Source organism: Centruroides sculpturatus, unplaced genomic scaffold, assembly GCF_000671375.1.
Source record: "Centruroides sculpturatus isolate CEXI.00-Female unplaced genomic scaffold, Cexi_2.0 scaffold758, whole genome shotgun sequence".
In the NCBI taxonomy this organism is placed as follows: domain Eukaryota; kingdom Metazoa; phylum Arthropoda; class Arachnida; order Scorpiones; family Buthidae; genus Centruroides; species Centruroides sculpturatus.
The window spans coordinates 218,398-239,424 of record NW_019384917.1 but is presented as its reverse complement, the minus strand read 5'-3'; the positions used below and the strand labels follow the sequence as shown (position 1 = coordinate 239,424).

General features: G+C 25.7%; 2 protein-coding genes across 2 annotated transcripts in view; both read left to right on the top strand.

Moving 5' to 3' along the window:
• LOC111631763 (rho GTPase-activating protein 39-like) overlaps nucleotides 1-10,170 on the top strand; it is a 56,231-nt gene extending 46,061 nt beyond the window's left edge. Inside the window, exons 8-16 of the mRNA XM_023376069.1 lie at nucleotides 1,135-1,377; nucleotides 1,480-1,556; nucleotides 1,670-1,786; nucleotides 1,856-2,008; nucleotides 4,434-4,660; nucleotides 4,785-4,914; nucleotides 7,779-7,892; nucleotides 8,539-8,696; nucleotides 8,797-10,170. Of these exons, the coding sequence (XP_023231837.1) occupies nucleotides 1,135-1,377; nucleotides 1,480-1,556; nucleotides 1,670-1,786; nucleotides 1,856-2,008; nucleotides 4,434-4,660; nucleotides 4,785-4,914; nucleotides 7,779-7,892; nucleotides 8,539-8,696; nucleotides 8,797-9,109 (1,532 nt within the window). The 3' untranslated portion in view covers nucleotides 9,110-10,170. The remainder of the gene's footprint in view (nucleotides 1-1,134; nucleotides 1,378-1,479; nucleotides 1,557-1,669; nucleotides 1,787-1,855; nucleotides 2,009-4,433; nucleotides 4,661-4,784; nucleotides 4,915-7,778; nucleotides 7,893-8,538; nucleotides 8,697-8,796) is intronic.
• Nucleotides 10,171-11,423: 1,253 nt separating this feature from the next.
• Nucleotides 11,424-20,532, top strand: LOC111631764 (rho GTPase-activating protein 39-like). The gene is made up of 6 exons (XM_023376070.1): nucleotides 11,424-11,673; nucleotides 11,798-11,927; nucleotides 14,792-14,905; nucleotides 15,552-15,709; nucleotides 15,810-16,068; nucleotides 19,479-20,532. Exons 1-6 carry the CDS (start codon nucleotides 11,465-11,467, stop codon nucleotides 19,671-19,673), a joined length of 1,065 nt encoding a protein of 354 aa, XP_023231838.1. The 5' UTR covers nucleotides 11,424-11,464; the 3' UTR covers nucleotides 19,674-20,532.
• Nucleotides 20,533-21,027: the final 495 nt, after the last annotated feature.

Here is a 21,027-nt window from a genome sequence, read left to right as displayed (position 1 = left end):
GTTTTTAAATTAGTCACTCGAAAAACTTCTTAACTGAGTTCTGCTGTACTTGAATTCAAATATATATTGTTAATTAATGGGCTAATTGATCAACAAATTACAGATGTATGAAAGTAAGATTGGAAATACATAAATATAATTGTTTTCAATGTTATTTTGACTGTTCAACAAACTCGTAAAGCTAAAAAGTTTTATGTACAAAGAAATAAATTTAATCCTTAAGAAATTTCAAGGATTTTAATTCAGTTTAAATAACTCTGATGTTTTACATTGCTTTATAACACACTTTTTTATCTTCGTTGCAATTTATAATAATTCCTTAGATATTTATTATATACAGTAAAATCTCTAAATCTCAAGTTTGAAGGGAGCAAAAAAACTGGCCAGTTTGCATTAAAAAGAGTTTTTTTTTTACATATGAAGACTTATGAAAAATGGAAGAATTTTTGTTCAGACACGGAGTACAAGGCAGTAGAATAAGGGATGTAATTCTGTTATATATTTAAGTCCATGATATTAATTTGAGGCATTAATAGAATAATATATGAGGCTGAAATAATGATTTAAACAACCAAGGTTTGTCATATGAATTTAAGTATATCACATCACAAAATTACTTTTTCTATGCTACACTGAAGTTACTCAAAAATCAAGTTTTGCATAATATATTACATAAATTATCTGTAGAAAAATATGTACAGGAAAATTTAGGTATCTTACAAATAGATCTTTATTAACGTAAAAGACTTCACAAGTTCATATGCTTTATGAACTTTCTAATATAAACTTTAGCTCCTTGCTACGCTAATATAAACTTTAGCTACCTTGGTGTGTCATCTCTATGATATAAAAACTGCTAACACTTCCACCAGATGGAGAATATAACTTAAGCGGCTCAACATTGCTACAGGAATGCTAGATTTAGCAGATTATTTACTAAATTGGCAAATTTAACTTACATATATTTTGTGTTATGTCTGATTATTTATTTTTTATTAATGTACTTCAAGCAAAATGTTAGTCATATTCAAAAAAAAGTATGAAAATTCTTTCAAATAAATAAACAACTGAACATTATTAAAACATAAATGTTATATTTGCATTAATTTTATTTCTATAATTCTGAACGTTTAGGTTATAGATTAGGAGATTTTATGGGAGATGATCTAGATTCTCTTTCTCAAAGTGAGGAAGAATCAGATGGGTGTAGAGATGATGAAGATGATTTTGCTGACGACGAAGCTATGAGTCATCAGGATTCATCATCTCAAGAGTATCTTGATGACACTAGGTTCCTTGATGAGGATGATGATGATCAAATTTATTGTGAACCACCATCAACCTTACAACAAAGAAACAAAGCTAGTCAGTTATCAGGTATTTATTTATATTCTTTTACTTAAAAAGCTGGTTAATAAATATGATTTTCTTAAATCTTTTAAAATATGTTTATGCATAATTACATTTTATCAATTATAGCTACACAGCATGCTTCTTTAAGAAGAAAACATATAAATACAACTCCTGTTCATTCGCCTGTACTTGAGAAATCTCAGGTATAGTTTGCTTTTTAAGTTATAAGAATTGTTTTATAATTAATAGAGTAACAATATAATTTAACACAATAAAAATTCATGAGAAAAGATATTGAATTTGTATATTATATTAGTCTTTCCAGCCCGATATGGGACAGGGAATGGGTCAGCGCCCTCTCTCAATGTTGACGTCTAGTATAACAGATTCATCAGTAACAACAAATCCAATGACCGGTTCTTTACAAAGACAGGTATAACACAATGCAGTTAATTTGTTGATATATAAATTTAAATGTAATAAAAATCTAATTGTGTTGCAGACAATTGGAATAATGACAAATACATTATACAAAGACAAAAAGCCACCATCGGAAAGCGACATTGAGAAATATGCTGAAGACAACCTGAATAGGCACAAAAAGGGTATTTTCAGAAAAAAATTCACCATAAGAGATATGTTATCTTGGTCAAAGGTAATTATTTTTATATTGCTAATAGTTTTTTAATAACTGAAAAATGTTGAAATTGTATTCACTTCAAGTATTGATAATACACAAGTTAATGTTATATCGATAATTGACAAAATAGAAATTTTATTCATTTATTTAGCAAAGCTGTAAGATAAGCAAACTCCTCTTCACTTATAACAATACCCATAAAACCCATTAAAAATAGCAATCATAAATAATAAACTGAGATGAAATTAAAGGTTTAATGAAAAACATGCAGCAAATTTTAGTAATCAAAGATAAAAAAAAAATGTAGTTTTTGCGTTTACCAGAATATACAAAAAAATATGTATATTTTGATAAATGTGTAATGAATATCAAGAGTAAACTATTCATATACTGTATACATCACACGAAAACACGAGACTTTTTACTATTCTATTATAAAAATATTTGTCGATACACAAACTCCTTATCATTTATATCTCAAATGTGGATTTCCTTCATCACTTGATTTGTCTGCATATATGACATTCAAACTGTAATCATATCAGATTTATAAAGAATAAATATATCTTTTCTGATAATATATTATCACATATGTAATGTTTTGTCTGAAAAATTTTCTATAAAAAAACCAATGATATTACATATCAAAGTTGTTTTTAGCATATGATGTAGAAATGTACAAATGTCAATTATTAATCATTAGAAGTCATTGCCATACTGTTCGGTATGGTAGTATGGAGTGCTATTGTTACATTACTTCTGTTAGTAAATCAAAGTTTTATAGTTTAAATAGTTTGTTACATAGATACTTGTATATGACACTGTTTAGAAATTACCAATACTCATTTCAAATGTTTTGTGGTTTATTTTTGGTCCTGTCAAATATCATTTTTATTTAATTTAATTTCTGTTATATATTAGATACACTTTCATTTTTCTGTTATTCTAAGTGGTTGCATTCCAAACTTTTGAATAAAAATAGCCATCTGAAACTTTTTTAGTAATTTATTATAAAAAAAAAAAAAACATTATCAGAGGGAATTTTCTGAAAATTATACTTCAAATAATCAAAAATATAAAAGACAGATTATTCTTGATAGTATTTCTTAGAAATGCTACTGTTTATGATTCAGTTTTTATTATATCATTTAGATATTTTGTTTAAGAGGCAAAATAATTATATAGGAAAATTAAAGTAAAAAAGTAAAGTAATCTAGGCTTTTTACTTGTAAAAATTTTATTTTAAAACGAATTGCTTTATATTTATTCCACGCATTAATTGAAATTCTAGTTTTTAGCTTAGTTCTTTTATCTTTTCTGAGTACCAAATAGAAACACTTTGTTTATTCAGAATTAGTTTTTACTTTGGACAATGAAAATATTAATTGAATAAAAGTTAAAGCTATCTCTCTATAAATATTTGAAATAAATACTAAACCTTAATCTGTATTTTATATTTTATTGTATATTTTTTTATCTTAATTTTTTCTCTCAACAAAATTTCTATTGAAAAATTTCTGGAAATCTTTTAATATATATTATATATGTTCAGCTTTATTAATATGTGATAAAGTGAAATAAATTTAATAATTTATTATGTAATTGTAATCAATTATATTTTTGTAAAACTGCAGAAGTAAATAAAAATATCAAATGTTAAATTTTGTTTAAAGTATATTTATAATTTCTATATGTTCATACGTTTAAAAAGTATATGATAGTAAAACAGTATATATTTTATATAATGATAAATGAAATTCACAATTATTTTGTATGATTCACTTCCAGGATATTGAAAAACCTTTCCATTGTGTTAAGCTTCAGAATAAAATCAAATCTTTTACACTTCCTGGAAATGCATCTTGTATTGAAAATAATAAATAGTATTTTCAATGCAAAGTGTAGAAGTATTTAATTTTAAACATAATGGCTGTAGTCATACTGTATTTTAAATTAGTTTGTGTTCTGGGCCAATATATTTTTCACTTATATAGAAATATTATGTTAATATATAATATAAAAAAGAATAAAATTTCAAAAATACTCTGTGATACTATCTAGTTTCTTTTACATTTTATTTTATTATTAATTTTTGTGAATTTTAGAATATATAGGAATATAATTATACTATACGATTCAGAAATATTAAATAATAATAATAATAATAAATAAATAAAATTTAAAAATTTCAAATTTAAAATGTTATATTTATACAAAAAAAAAGAATTCATCTTTATTTACATGATCCAGGACAGTACTTCTGGAATTATTAATATTTATTAAAAATATAATACAAAAGTTTTTCAGGAGATTTTGATAAATTAATATATGGTCTATAAAAATTAAATAGTATATTTATTTAAGAATTATACTTTTCAAGTTATCGTGCTTAGTTTATTGCTTTGAACCCTTATATTAATTTTCTTTTAAATTCATTTAGGATCCAATCCGAAAACCAATGATAATGACTACAGATAAATCTTTGAAGAGAGATGCTTGCGAATTATTTAAATTAATACAAACATACATGTGTGATCGCAAACCAAAAAGTGGACAGAGCATGGAACAGGTTGCTTTGGATATTGCTACAAGGGGATGGAGTAAACAAGCTCTTCGGGATGAACTTTATGTTCAAATCTGTCGTCAAACTACAGATAATCCAAGAAGGTAATCATTTCTGATTTCTTATCTTATTTTATTTTAAAAAGTCATATATATGATATATATATGATTTTTTTTAACAGTAATATATGAACTTCTTACTATGTAATGTTTTATTCTTACAATGTAGGGATAGTGTGATCTTAGGATGGGAATTGATGGCTGTTTGTCTTTCTTTTTTTCCACCTTCTGTGAAATTCCAGCCTTATCTGGAGAGTTACATAAATCGTCATAAAGATAACACATTAGATACATCCGAGGTAAATTACATTAAAACATTTCACGGATGAATTATTTTTATTTAAAATATTTATTATTGAAGTTTTTATTATATAAGATAAATTTTTTATATTTGTAGCATATCAGATGTTTCTTAAAATGAGAAACTATTGAGAAATCTTTTTTTTTTTAAAGATGTGTTTAGCTTTTGTTGTATCATTTTAATTTTTATATTTCATTATGCAGATATTTAATTTTTATTTTACTCTGTAATTTTGAGGTAACAAAAAATAAAAATTTAGGATTAGATTTAAAAAAATTTTTTTATGTATTGAAATAAAAATGCTTTATTTTCATTCAAATATAATGAATATGATCAAGTTCTTATTTCAGTGATTACTTTGAGTTTTCAATTGACAAATATTACATAAAAATTTAGTGTCTTAAAATAGGTGTAAAAATCTGTTCTACTGTTCAAATTTGTGGTTTATAAACAGTTATATTTTAATTAATTTATGAAATAAAACAAATACAATTTATAATCATCAATAATTCTTATCTCTCTGAACAAGACAGGTTTTATATTATATAGATTATTATTAAAAATTAAGAATAACAGCTCTTTTTGTATTTAAATTTTACTTTTTGAAATAAAACTTCGTTGATTTTTGCAAACTGATCTCCAAATATTGGTGCTTTATATCTATTATCAGGGCTGCCACAGTGGGCATGCAGAGCACGCACCACACATGGCTGCCAAAAGACTAATTTAAGTGTCTGATTTGAATCATAAAATGACAAAGTGGAACAAAACGTTAAGTTAAAACAGTAAAATTTTTAACTCCAATGGTCCAATGCTCCATTATTTATTTAAATGGATTTATAGTATTGCGCAACGAAGTGTGTGTGAAATGAGTTTCTTCTCTGGCAAGGCCAGTCTACACATGACATTTTATCTTCAGTTTTGTATAATAATGCCAGAAGGATCAGATAAATTGTTGTTTGTGGACAGCAAGTTTGATATCATGCGTGAACTGAATGAGATTTTTCAAAAGACTGACATCCAGTATTGTTTTAAGAAACGTGATAGACAAGTTGTTGCATGTAGTTGCTCATCTGTCAACTTTCGGCTTTGCATCATCTCTCAACAGTGTCAGACTAGTCCCTATCTTGTATTGTTTTTCTTCATCCAATGTTTGAAGATCAGATTTAAGATATTGGTCATGTGACTTATTTTACTGGATTTATAGAATTTTACCATAGATTTTCTTGCCTGTGGCAAGTTATATTAAAGGATTATAATGATAAAGGAATATAATGATAAATGGAAACAAATGAAACATATTAATAAATATATAGAAGTGACTCATGAGACTACTAAAGATAATTTCACCAGAAAACTCAACTTTTTTAGTGGTGAGTCTCTCATGTAGAGTGATAACCCTTTTCATGGCAGTATCTTGTTTTTTTTTCTATTTCTATGGTTATTAGCATTAATAATTTGTAGTACTTGGCCATAACTATATGTAAATAATTATGCCAATCTTGTCCCTGTTATAATTCTTGTAGCAAATTTACCTGAGAAAACTTTCACTCTTGAATAACCATTCTCAAAACCACCTTGAACAATGAACAACAACCTTTTTTCCCCCCCTACTCACAGTTCATTCACTAGTGAAATAATTGTTAACAATAGTTCTTCATTCATAGTATCTAATGATAAAACTGAATAAGTTAGTGTAGTTACATATTTTGTGTCAGTTTTATTCATTAGTCATGATCATGTAAGACTGGCAACAAAGTATTGTGTGTAGGTTGGCCTTAAAACTCTCAAGAGTAGTGTATATAATTTTTTTAAATGATTTTATTTGTTTTCTTTCAGATATCAAAGGCTAGAATACACTGCTATCTGTGTATTAAAACTTAAAAAAATAAATATATGTACATACAGTAATGTCATCTCAACCCAATTTATAGTTAAACCAAACAACTTCCAAATTATCAGGCTATTACATGGCTAAATAAATGATTAGAAACTAATTAATTTGTCTAGAGGTAGGCAATTATACCATCATCCTACCTGTAGACAAATTAATTAGTTTGTAATCATTTACTTAGCCATATGATAGCCCAATAATTTAACAGTTGTTTGGTTTGAAAATAAATAAATTCATACCATCCAAACTCAATTCAAAGGGATTTTTGATGATGGTCGAAGGATATAAATCGTGGTATATTTATTTGCGCTAATTCATAAGGGGTACAAATAGGACTTAAATGCAGATGCAAGATACTCTAATGACAGTGTTGTCTATCATTTAGCCATTCACTATCTTTTTAGGTTTTATAATGACTTTTTATTTTTAAACTTGAAATTTAGATAAGTGACATTCCTTAAGTTTAATAATAATAATAATAATAATAGTGAAATACTAACTAGTAAATATTATAATTCTAAAGAAATATAAACATTTTAAATCTTTCAACTTATCTAAATTTTCTTGTTTTAAGTCTTTGTATGAAATCATAAAATAATTTTAATTTTTAGTATTAATTTCGGTATGTACTAGTAGATTATTCTAAGACTTTATGTTAACTATTATGAAATCTTTAAAAAAGACTAAAGCCAAACAATCACTATAATGAATCGGGCTACTTTACTGCTAAAGTGGTAAAGTTACATTGCTGCAGTCGTTTGGCTTTGATTAAAAACGTCGGCTTTGAGATGTTTATATATTAAAAAGATTTTTACTGAAAATAATTGTAGAGGGTTTAGTGATTTTCTTTGTAGCATCCATTATTAAAATACTTAGCAAATTATTACAAATTGATATTATTTAGATGTTATATATATTATATATAAAGTGAAGTTTAGTAATGAGAAAATTTTAATCATATTTAATAGCTAAAAATCAGTCCATATGCTGCAGTTTGTAGTAAACGGTTAGAAAGAATGGCAAGGACGGGAGCCAAAAAAGGATTAAGGAAACCTACTTTAGAAGAAATTGATCAGTCAAGGGTACAAAAGTTATCATTATCTTTTAATTTATTAATAATAATTCATGAAGACATTGTAAATTAATTATTTTTAAGACTGTTTTTAAATTATCTTTTCCATTTAAATTGTTTACTGTAACTTTTAAAATTTAATTTTTCATATTTATATGAGAAATTTATTAGTAAAATTAAGATAAAATACCTCATTGCTCGAAGATGGGGAGAATTAGTTACTGATTTTAACACAACATACAGTTTGCACTTGTAAATTTTCAAATTATTAATTAAAATTTTAAATTTTTTTAATATTGTGTTGTTCTCTATCTTGATAAAGAATACTTCCTTTATAAATTGATATAGCTTTCAAATAAAAAAAAAACTATTTTTAACATAATACAAAAGTTGCGTGTTTATATCATATTTATTTTAAATAATTAAATGAATTTTATTTCTCACTTAGAGAATGAACCTAGTAAAAAAATTCAGAAATTTAATTTTATTTTTTAAATAGAAATTTATAATTTACTTCAAATAAAGTATTATTTAATTATTTTGTTAATGTAAATTTTATTTTTCTAAAACCATAGAGTAGTTCACTATTATTTTTTAAGTAGATAAGTGGTTTTATAAATGTATTAATTAATTATTATTACATATTTATATTGTAGATCCAGATATTTAGGCCATCAATGTTTGGAAACACCTTAGAAGAAGTGATGGCTCTACAAAAAATAAAATATCACGATAGACGATTACCATGGATTCAAACAGCTTTATCTGAAGCTGTGTTACGATTAAATGGTGCTCAAACTGAAGGAATTTTCAGGTATGTTTTTCTATTATAAAGTTTTGCAAAATTTACATAGAAGTATTATTTTATTTATTGAATTAACATTAAACTAATTATTTTCATCTTAAATGTGTAGAGTACCTGGAGATATTGATGAAGTAAATGCAATGAAACTTCGCATAGATCAATGGGAAATTGTAGAAAGTACTGATCCCCATGTGCCTGCTTCTTTGCTCAAATTGTGGTACAGAGAGTTATATGAACCTTTAATTCCAAATCAGTTTTATAACGAATGTATTGAATATTGTAATGATGGAGAAGCTGCTGTTCAAATTGTACAGAAATTACCAGAGATTAATCGCTTAGTCCTATCCTACCTCATTCGTTTTCTTCAGGTAAATCAAAATACTTTTATATTGTCACCTTTTAAAAGTAACTATTATTTTTAATTACATTAGTTAAGTATTTGTCATATTAACTGTTATATTACTAAAAACATTTTGTTTGTAATAAAATATACACTAAGATGAGGATAAATTTAACATTTTAAAGTACAGTAAGACTCCACTTAATGTGGGGGATATGTTCCTAGAAAATGAAGTGTTAAACGAGGTCATTTTAACACAGATTAAATAAGAAAAGGGAAACGTGACCAAAAATAAGCAGATTTTACTTTAAGTTATTTTTATATTAATTTGCATAATAATATATGTTAAATAACACACAAGCATGTGCACACAGAAATGTAAAGTTCATTTTTTTTGTGACGAAGGTCCTGGCTCTTCTGAAATTCTTGTTTTTTTGCAATAAAGTCGTGTAGTTTCATTTGTTGCTTTTTTTTTCTTTCCTTAAGAAAATGTTGGTAGCAAGAGATTGCATCCAAAACGCCTCATCTTGCTTTTCACTACTTTCAAAATCTGGATCATTCTCTACAGTTTGATCAACAATTTCGGTTATCATAACCAAACTTTTACTAAGGAAATCTGTAGAGAAATTATTTGGGTTCTTCGTTTTCAGAATCACTATTTTCCAATTCCACATGAATTCCTTATTCTGCCAGTTCTTGAAGGTTGTTGTTGGTAAGGCTCTCACCAGAAACCTGCAGTAATTAACCCCTCGATATCCTGCTCGTCTACATCTCCTAGTCATGCTATATCGATTAGGTTGACAATTTGGTCAACCTAACGATACAGCGATAGGCTTTTCTCATTGAAAATTTTTGGATAACTCCAGCCATAACTTCCATACTTTGTTTATGCATTTATCGGTTAATTCTTACCAAGCGAAGTCGATATTGCTTATGGCATCCATGATATATTTTTTCCAAAATTGCACCAAACAAACATAGATTTAAGGAAAGTACAGCGCTACGACGAATTGTTACCTTTAGCTGATTGGTTAGTGTTTGGGAATAATTATATTATATACGAATCAATGAAATGCTGCAATAATTTGAATCGGCGTAAATTTTGAGATTTTTTTTTAGGCTTCGAGCAGACCGCATTATATCAAATCAGCGTTAAGTGGGGTCTTACTGTATAAATTTTTAAAATTTAATTTTTGTCTGTTTATACAAATATATTTTAAGGGTTTTATACATATAATTTATTATTATTATTACAATTCATTTTAATCTTAATTTTTTTTAATATTACAATAGCAAGTGGAAGTATATATATTTTTTTTTTTATGAAAAAATAAAAAACTGTTTTATACATCACTGGCAATGATAATATAGCAATCAGTTAATATATTAAAATTTTCCAATTATTTGATAATTAGATAGTCATATTTGAATATAAGTTTAAAGCCAGTACTTTAATATCATATTATAATGATTGAATCTCTATAATAATGTTTACCAAATTGAGTTTTGTCACAGTATTGAAAATTTAGGAATTAGCATGATCAAATTTTTCTAGATATAAATTTGAAGGAATAATCATAAAAAAGAATGTCACACACAGCCAATCAGAATCAGAGTTTCATCTATGATATATTTGCAATCTATATTCTATCAATTAAACAAGTCTAACATTGCACACCAGTAACCAGAACTTATGCCATTATTTCTCTCACATTGGAGAATTGAGGATTTTAAGTGCTTATAGTACATTTTGATTTGAAAGTTTGTCATAATCTGCATATATTTTGATAGTAGTTATATATTTATTAAATATTCTAATTACTTTCATGTTTATAGTCATTTGAAATAAAAATGATTCCTTTTTGATATGATGATAATGGCAGGCACATCCAGTTTCATTACAGTGTGGTTCTATTTTGTTTTAAAATTTATTTTTTTAATTTTTTAAAGTAATTTTCTAATTAAAATTTTTACATTTTTTTAAATCCTGAATATCCATTTATGCATAGCCAAACACTGCAATTAATTTAAAATAATTCTTTGTTTCATTAACATTGTTTTTATTATTCATAAATAACCTTATAAATATTTAATATATTTGGAAAGCTTTGAAAATGATAGTGAAAATATTTTCAAGAACTTTTAAATGATTGTATTTAGTAAATAATTAAACAGTATTAAATATTATGATATATGCATGTTCAGTATGTACTGTATTTAATTTGCTCTTCAACCCTGTTTGGAAGTCTTCTCTCTTATATATTATTATTAAACAATGACTAAAAAAACAGTGCAAAAATATTCAAAATTTAAACGTTAAAATGGATAACATATTTATTTAAGAATTATACTTTTCAAGTTATCGTGCTTAGTTTATTGCTTTGAACCCTTATATTAATTTTCTTTTAAATTCATTTAGGATCCAATCCGAAAACCAATGATAATGACTACAGATAAATCTTTGAAGAGAGATGCTTGCGAATTATTTAAATTAATACAAACATACATGTGTGATCGCAAACCAAAAAGTGGACAGAGCATGGAACAGGTTGCTTTGGATATTGCTACAAGGGGATGGAGTAAACAAGCTCTTCGGGATGAACTTTATGTTCAAATCTGTCGTCAAACTACAGATAATCCAAGAAGGTAATCATTTCTGATTTCTTATCTTATTTTATTTTAAAAAGTCATATATATGATATATATATGATTTTTTTTAACAGTAATATATGAACTTCTTACTATGTAATGTTTTATTCTTACAATGTAGGGATAGTGTGATCTTAGGATGGGAATTGATGGCTGTTTGTCTTTCTTTTTTTCCACCTTCTGTGAAATTCCAGCCTTATCTGGAGAGTTACATAAATCGTCATAAAGATAACACATTAGATACATCCGAGGTAAATTACATTAAAACATTTCACGGATGAATTATTTTTATTTAAAATATTTATTATTGAAGTTTTTATTATATAAGATAAATTTTTTATATTTGTAGCATATCAGATGTTTCTTAAAATGAGAAACTATTGAGAAATCTTTTTTTTTTTAAAGATGTGTTTAGCTTTTGTTGTATCATTTTAATTTTTATATTTCATTATGCAGATATTTAATTTTTATTTTACTCTGTAATTTTGAGGTAACAAAAAATAAAAATTTAGGATTAGATTTAAAAAAATTTTTTTATGTATTGAAATAAAAATGCTTTATTTTCATTCAAATATAATGAATATGATCAAGTTCTTATTTCAGTGATTACTTTGAGTTTTCAATTGACAAATATTACATAAAAATTTAGTGTCTTAAAATAGGTGTAAAAATCTGTTCTACTGTTCAAATTTGTGGTTTATAAACAGTTATATTTTAATTAATTTATGAAATAAAACAAATACAATTTATAATCATCAATAATTCTTATCTCTCTGAACAAGACAGGTTTTATATTATATAGATTATTATTAAAAATTAAGAATAACAGCTCTTTTTGTATTTAAATTTTACTTTTTGAAATAAAACTTCGTTGATTTTTGCAAACTGATCTCCAAATATTGGTGCTTTATATCTATTATCAGGGCTGCCACAGTGGGCATGCAGAGCACGCACCACACATGGCTGCCAAAAGACTAATTTAAGTGTCTGATTTGAATCATAAAATGACAAAGTGGAACAAAACGTTAAGTTAAAACAGTAAAATTTTTAACTCCAATGGTCCAATGCTCCATTATTTATTTAAATGGATTTATAGTATTGCGCAACGAAGTGTGTGTGAAATGAGTTTCTTCTCTGGCAAGGCCAGTCTACACATGACATTTTATCTTCAGTTTTGTATAATAATGCCAGAAGGATCAGATAAATTGTTGTTTGTGGACAGCAAGTTTGATATCATGCGTGAACTGAATGAGATTTTTCAAAAGACTGACATCCAGTATTGTTTTAAGAAACGTGATAGACAAGTTGTTGCATGTAGTTGCTCATCTGTCAACTTTCGGCTTTGCATCATCTCTCAACAGTGTCAGACTAGTCCCTATCTTGTATTGTTTTTCTTCATCCAATGTTTGAAGATCAGATTTAAGATATTGGTCATGTGACTTATTTTACTGGATTTATAGAATTTTACCATAGATTTTCTTGCCTGTGGCAAGTTATATTAAAGGATTATAATGATAAAGGAATATAATGATAAATGGAAACAAATGAAACATATTAATAAATATATAGAAGTGACTCATGAGACTACTAAAGATAATTTCACCAGAAAACTCAACTTTTTTAGTGGTGAGTCTCTCATGTAGAGTGATAACCCTTTTCATGGCAGTATCTTGTTTTTTTTTCTATTTCTATGGTTATTAGCATTAATAATTTGTAGTACTTGGCCATAACTATATGTAAATAATTATGCCAATCTTGTCCCTGTTATAATTCTTGTAGCAAATTTACCTGAGAAAACTTTCACTCTTGAATAACCATTCTCAAAACCACCTTGAACAATGAACAACAACCTTTTTTCCCCCCCTACTCACAGTTCATTCACTAGTGAAATAATTGTTAACAATAGTTCTTCATTCATAGTATCTAATGATAAAACTGAATAAGTTAGTGTAGTTACATATTTTGTGTCAGTTTTATTCATTAGTCATGATCATGTAAGACTGGCAACAAAGTATTGTGTGTAGGTTGGCCTTAAAACTCTCAAGAGTAGTGTATATAATTTTTTTAAATGATTTTATTTGTTTTCTTTCAGATATCAAAGGCTAGAATACACTGCTATCTGTGTATTAAAACTTAAAAAAATAAATATATGTACATACAGTAATGTCATCTCAACCCAATTTATAGTTAAACCAAACAACTTCCAAATTATCAGGCTATTACATGGCTAAATAAATGATTAGAAACTAATTAATTTGTCTAGAGGTAGGCAATTATACCATCATCCTACCTGTAGACAAATTAATTAGTTTGTAATCATTTACTTAGCCATATGATAGCCCAATAATTTAACAGTTGTTTGGTTTGAAAATAAATAAATTCATACCATCCAAACTCAATTCAAAGGGATTTTTGATGATGGTCGAAGGATATAAATCGTGGTATATTTATTTGCGCTAATTCATAAGGGGTACAAATAGGACTTAAATGCAGATGCAAGATACTCTAATGACAGTGTTGTCTATCATTTAGCCATTCACTATCTTTTTAGGTTTTATAATGACTTTTTATTTTTAAACTTGAAATTTAGATAAGTGACATTCCTTAAGTTTAATAATAATAATAATAATAATAGTGAAATACTAACTAGTAAATATTATAATTCTAAAGAAATATAAACATTTTAAATCTTTCAACTTATCTAAATTTTCTTGTTTTAAGTCTTTGTATGAAATCATAAAATAATTTTAATTTTTAGTATTAATTTCGGTATGTACTAGTAGATTATTCTAAGACTTTATGTTAACTATTATGAAATCTTTAAAAAAGACTAAAGCCAAACAATCACTATAATGAATCGGGCTACTTTACTGCTAAAGTGGTAAAGTTACATTGCTGCAGTCGTTTGGCTTTGATTAAAAACGTCGGCTTTGAGATGTTTATATATTAAAAAGATTTTTACTGAAAATAATTGTAGAGGGTTTAGTGATTTTCTTTGTAGCATCCATTATTAAAATACTTAGCAAATTATTACAAATTGATATTATTTAGATGTTATATATATTATATATAAAGTGAAGTTTAGTAATGAGAAAATTTTAATCATATTTAATAGCTAAAAATCAGTCCATATGCTGCAGTTTGTAGTAAACGGTTAGAAAGAATGGCAAGGACGGGAGCCAAAAAAGGATTAAGGAAACCTACTTTAGAAGAAATTGATCAGTCAAGGGTACAAAAGTTATCATTATCTTTTAATTTATTAATAATAATTCATGAAGACATTGTAAATTAATTATTTTTAAGACTGTTTTTAAATTATCTTTTCCATTTAAATTGTTTACTGTAACTTTTAAAATTTAATTTTTCATATTTATATGAGAAATTTATTAGTAAAATTAAGATAAAATACCTCATTGCTCGAAGATGGGGAGAATTAGTTACTGATTTTAACACAACATACAGTTTGCACTTGTAAATTTTCAAATTATTAATTAAAATTTTAAATTTTTTTAATATTGTGTTGTTCTCTATCTTGATAAAGAATACTTCCTTTATAAATTGATATAGCTTTCAAATAAAAAAAAAACTATTTTTAACATAATACAAAAGTTGCGTGTTTATATCATATTTATTTTAAATAATTAAATGAATTTTATTTCTCACTTAGAGAATGAACCTAGTAAAAAAATTCAGAAATTTAATTTTATTTTTTAAATAGAAATTTATAATTTACTTCAAATAAAGTATTATTTAATTATTTTGTTAATGTAAATTTTATTTTTCTAAAACCATAGAGTAGTTCACTATTATTTTTTAAGTAGATAAGTGGTTTTATAAATGTATTAATTAATTATTATTACATATTTATATTGTAGATCCAGATATTTAGGCCATCAATGTTTGGAAACACCTTAGAAGAAGTGATGGCTCTACAAAAAATAAAATATCACGATAGACGATTACCATGGATTCAAACAGCTTTATCTGAAGCTGTGTTACGATTAAATGGTGCTCAAACTGAAGGAATTTTCAGGTATGTTTTTCTATTATAAAGTTTTGCAAAATTTACATAGAAGTATTATTTTATTTATTGAATTAACATTAAACTAATTATTTTCATCTTAAATGTGTAGAGTACCTGGAGATATTGATGAAGTAAATGCAATGAAACTTCGCATAGATCAATGGGAAATTGTAGAAAGTACTGATCCCCATGTGCCTGCTTCTTTGCTCAAATTGTGGTACAGAGAGTTATATGAACCTTTAATTCCAAATCAGTTTTATAACGAATGTATTGAATATTGTAATGATGGAGAAGCTGCTGTTCAAATTGTACAGAAATTACCAGAGATTAATCGCTTAGTCCTATCCTACCTCATTCGTTTTCTTCAGGTAAATCAAAATACTTTTATATTGTTACCTTTTAAAAGTAACTATTATTTTTAATTACATTAGTTAAGTATTTGTCATATTAACTGTTATATTACTAAAAACATTTTGTTTGTAATAAAATATACACTAAGATGAGGATAAATTTAACATTTTAAAGTACAGTAAGACTCCACTTAATGTGGGGGATATGTTCCTAGAAAATGAAGTGTTAAACAAGGTCATTTTAACACAGATTAAATAAGAAAAGGGAAACGTGACCAAAAATAAGCAGATTTTACTTTAAGTTATTTTTATATTAATTTGCATAATAATATATGTTAAATAACACACAAGCATGTGCACACAGAAATGTAAAGTTCATTTTTTTTGTGACGAAGGTCCTGGCTCTTCTGAAATTCTTGTTTTTTTGCAATAAAGTCGTGTAGTTTCATTTGTTGCTTTTTTTTTCTTTCCTTAAGAAAATGTTGGTAGCAAGAGATTGCATCCAAAACGCCTCATCTTGCTTTTCACTACTTTCAAAATCTGGATCATTCTCTACAGTTTGATCAACAATTTCGGTTATCATAACCAAACTTTTACTAAGGAAATCTGTAGAGAAATTATTTGGGTTCTTCGTTTTCAGAATCACTATTTTCCAATTCCACATGAATTCCTTATTCTGCCAGTTCTTGAAGGTTGTTGTTGGTAAGGCTCTCACCAGAAACCTGCAGTAATTAACCCCTCGATATCCTGCTCGTCTACATCTCCTAGTCATGCTATATCGATTAGGTTGACAATTTGGTCAACCTAACGATACAGCGATAGGCTTTTCTCATTGAAAATTTTTGGATAACTCCAGCCATAACTTCCATACTTTGTTTATGCATTTATCGGTTAATTCTTACCAAGCGAAGTCGATATTGCTTATGGGCATCCATGATATATTTTTTCCAAAATTGCACCAAACAAACATAGATTTAAGGAAAGTACAGCGCTACGACGAATTGTTACCTTTAGCTGATTGGTTAGTGTTTGGGAATAATTATATTATATACGAATCAATGAAATGCTGCAATAATTTGAATCGGCGTAAATTTTGAGATTTTTTTTTAGGCTTCAAGCAGACCGCATTATATCAAATCAGCGTTAAGTGGGGTCTTACTGTATAAATTTTTAAAATTTAATTTTTGTCTGTTTATACAAATATATTTTAAGGGTTTTATACATATAATTTATTATTATTATTACAATTCATTTTAATCTTAATTTTTTTTAATATTACAATAGCAAGTGGAAGTATATATATTTTTTTTTTTATGAAAAAATAAAAAACTGTTTTATACATCACTGGCAATGATAATATAGCAATCAGTTAATATATTAAAATTTTCCAATTATTTGATAATTAGATAGTCATATTTGAATATAAGTTTAAAGCCAGTACTTTAATATCATATTATAATGATTGAATCTCTATAATAATGTTTACCAAATTGAGTTTGTCACAGTATTGAAAATTTAGGAATTAGCATGATCAAATTTTTCTAGATATAAATTTGAAGGAATAATCATAAAAAAGAATGTCACACACAGCCAATCAGAATCAGAGTTTCATCTATGATATATTTGCAATCTATATTCTATCAATTAAACAAGTCTAACATTGCACACCAGTAACCAGAACTTATGCCATTATTTCTCTCACATTGGAGAATTGAGGATTTTAAGTGCTTATAGTACATTTTGATTTGAAAGTTTGTCATAATCTGCATATATTTTGATAGTAGTTATATATTTATTAAATATTCTAATTACTTTCATGTTTATAGTCATTTGAAATAAAAATGATTCCTTTTTGATATGATGATAATGGCAGGCACATCCAGTTTCATTACAGTGTGGTTCTATTTTGTTTTAAAATTTATTTTTTTAATTTTTTAAAGTAATTTTCTAATTAAAATTTTTACATTTTTTTAAATCCTGAATATCCATTTATGCATAGCCAAACACTGCAATTAATTTAAAATAATTCTTTGTTTCATTAACATTGTTTTTATTATTCATAAATAACCTTATAAATATTTAATATATTTGGAAAGCTTTGAAAATGATAGTGAAAATATTTTCAAGAACTTTTAAATGATTGTATTTAGTAAATAATTAAACAGTATTAAATATTATGATATATGCATGTTCAGTATGTACTGTATTTAATTTGCTCTTCAACCCTGTTTGGAAGTCTTCTCTCTTATATATTATTATTAAACAATGACTAAAAAAACAGTGCAAAAATATTCAAAATTTAAACGTTAAAATGGATAACATATTTATTTAAGAAAATTAATTCACAGAATTTAGGAGTGGCTCAAAATTTTGTAGAAGAAGCTGAACCACTCCTGACCCCCTCTAGCTAGGGGCCTGATTTAACTGTTACGAAAACAAATACAATCCACATTACAATATAAAGAAAATATAATGCAGTCGATATTGTGTATATATTAAAGGTGTGATTGTATCATAATTGTGATTGATGAAACCTTTAGGTTTCATTATCGAAAAGGTAAAGATTTGTATTATAAGCTTATTAACCTCTGTTAATCCATGCCAAATTTTATGATGAGCTTTTTTAAAATAAGATAAATTTCATGCAAATAATATCATAAGTATTTGCATGAAATTTAACGAGACTCAGCTAAGTTCATCTCCTAAATATTCTAATAAGAATATTTTGGTCTAATAAAATTATTGAAACAGCACAATGGAATTAATTACCTCTAATGCAAAGAAATAAGATAAGTGGCACTAAAGGTTGCTAATTATGATGTATTATATCAATTCTAAGATACACCCTATTTTCAGAGATACTAAAACATGGAAAAACTGTCTTTATTTCAGTAAGTACAGTAGTCATAGATAAAATGTTACATTGCATTAGTACTTTGAATTGCTGTCTTATATAATTTTTCATTTAATAATATAGTTAGTTAATAAAACTAAAAGGATATAATGTAAGATTATAAAAAATTCATTATGGTCAAAAACATGCTTTGTGTAGCAGTAGGTAGCAAAAACTGACATGGTAATGCAGGTAGCATTCAACAGACTCTTACCAGATAAAAAATAAAATGAAATAAGCAACAAATGAAATTTTCATCCTCTGTTAAGATTAGGTTCACTCTGAATCATCATATTGGAAGCATTTGTCATTGTAGGAAGACATGGTGAATTTAATTTAAAATTAAAATTATAGATTAACTTGTCAGATGCTGTGTGTGTGTGACAAAAGGTTAAATACAATATAGTTATATTTTTCAACTAGTTAAATAGAAGTTATCATAATTTTATTGTTAATTTAATTTTCTTTTTTTTATTTAAAATTAATATATTTACTTCATTGAATATATTAAATTTAAATTGAAAAATAATTTCAGGTATTTGCTGCCGAAGAAAATGCTACTGTCACAAAAATGGATACTAATAATTTAGCAATGGTCATGGCTCCAAATTGTCTTCGTTGTATGTCTGATGACCCTCGTGTCATATTTGAAAATACAAGGAAGGAAATGGCTTTTATTCGTATGTTAATCCAACACTTAGATACTAGTTACATGGAGGGAATAATGTAAACATTATTCATTAAGAAATTTTAGTTCTATTCGTGAAGAATCATCTTTTTCTCATTATGGTTTGCTGTTCTTATAAGACAAGGGGTTAGTCAGTAAATTTTCAGAAAATATATCTTTCTAGAAACCCAAATATTTTTGCTGTATTATATATTGAAATCAATAGTATACATACTATTGTTAGAAATTTTAATAAATAAGGACTGAAGTGATGAATATAGATATTTAACAATTAAGGTAAAAACATCAGATAAAGTTATCTTGGCTAACAGAAATAGCATTTACAAACTGATAAATCAGATTATTTATGACAGATAGGTACTGTTGACTGCATTTCTATAATTGTTCTTATATTATATAAAACAATCTAATATATTTTAAATTTTAAAGTATTGTATTTATATGTTTTGTTTATTGGATGCACATTGTCATATTGTAAAATTATTGTAAAATCAAATTACTAGAAGTATAGATTAGGCATTTGCATGAAAATTTTGTAAATGGGCCTTTAGAGCAATGATATTGTTCACAGTTGTATTATAACTTCTTATATTATTATTTAAATTTATTTTTAACATCCGTTTGTATATGCTTTTGCACTTAAATTAATCACATAGTGATTAATTTAAAAATGCATATAAATAAAATAACTAGCAGTTTAAAAAAAATTATGCCGGAAAATTATGTATGGATTAAAATGTTGTACAATTTTTTTTTAATAAAAATTATTAAATATAATTATGCTAAAAGACATTATGGTAACAAGCATCATATTTAAATATGAGGATTTAATTAAATTTATATGTTGAATTATTTTATTAGAGTTTATTAAAAAAATCATAAACAATAAAAAGAGATATTAAATTTATGTCATGACCACTTTTAAAACAATTAATTTTATCACTCCATAATCATTTATAGTTTTTACATTTCAGTAAAATAAACTATGTAAATTTTTATCTATTGTTATAGTTTTTCTTTGTTAAAAATAACATTAAAAAAAATCTTATTCTTACTGAAATAAACTTATTTGTTATTAAATATATTTTTTTTTAACAGAAAACTATATATATATATGGAGTTTTTTTTAAAGTCTTAATGATTTTTTGATTGAACTTCAGAGAATTCCTGTTATGGGTCAAAAAATCTTTTCATTTTTTATTATTTAAATTTTAAATTTATTACTAAAATATTTTCAACTGTTTAAGATTGTTATTTGCTTTCAATATTTTCAGCATTTGTATGACTTTTATTTATATTACTAATGATAAATTTTTGCTACATTTTATTTTAAAGAGNTAACCATTGCATTCAAGAGGAGTGTGAAATCAACAAAGCCTAAAGGCAAGATTTTAGT

Bases quoted from the DNA above. Each gene is read 5' to 3' on its own strand.
- LOC111631764 (XM_023376070.1), top strand. From the start codon at position 11,465: ATGATAATGACTACAGATAAATCTTTGAAGAGAGATGCTTGCGAATTA. The intron at 14,906-15,551 runs GTACAAAAGTTA...TTTATATTGTAG, and splicing joins AAGAAATTGATCAGTCAAGG to ATCCAGATATTTAGGCCATC. The intron at 15,710-15,809 runs GTATGTTTTTCT...TTAAATGTGTAG, and splicing joins CAAACTGAAGGAATTTTCAG to AGTACCTGGAGATATTGATG.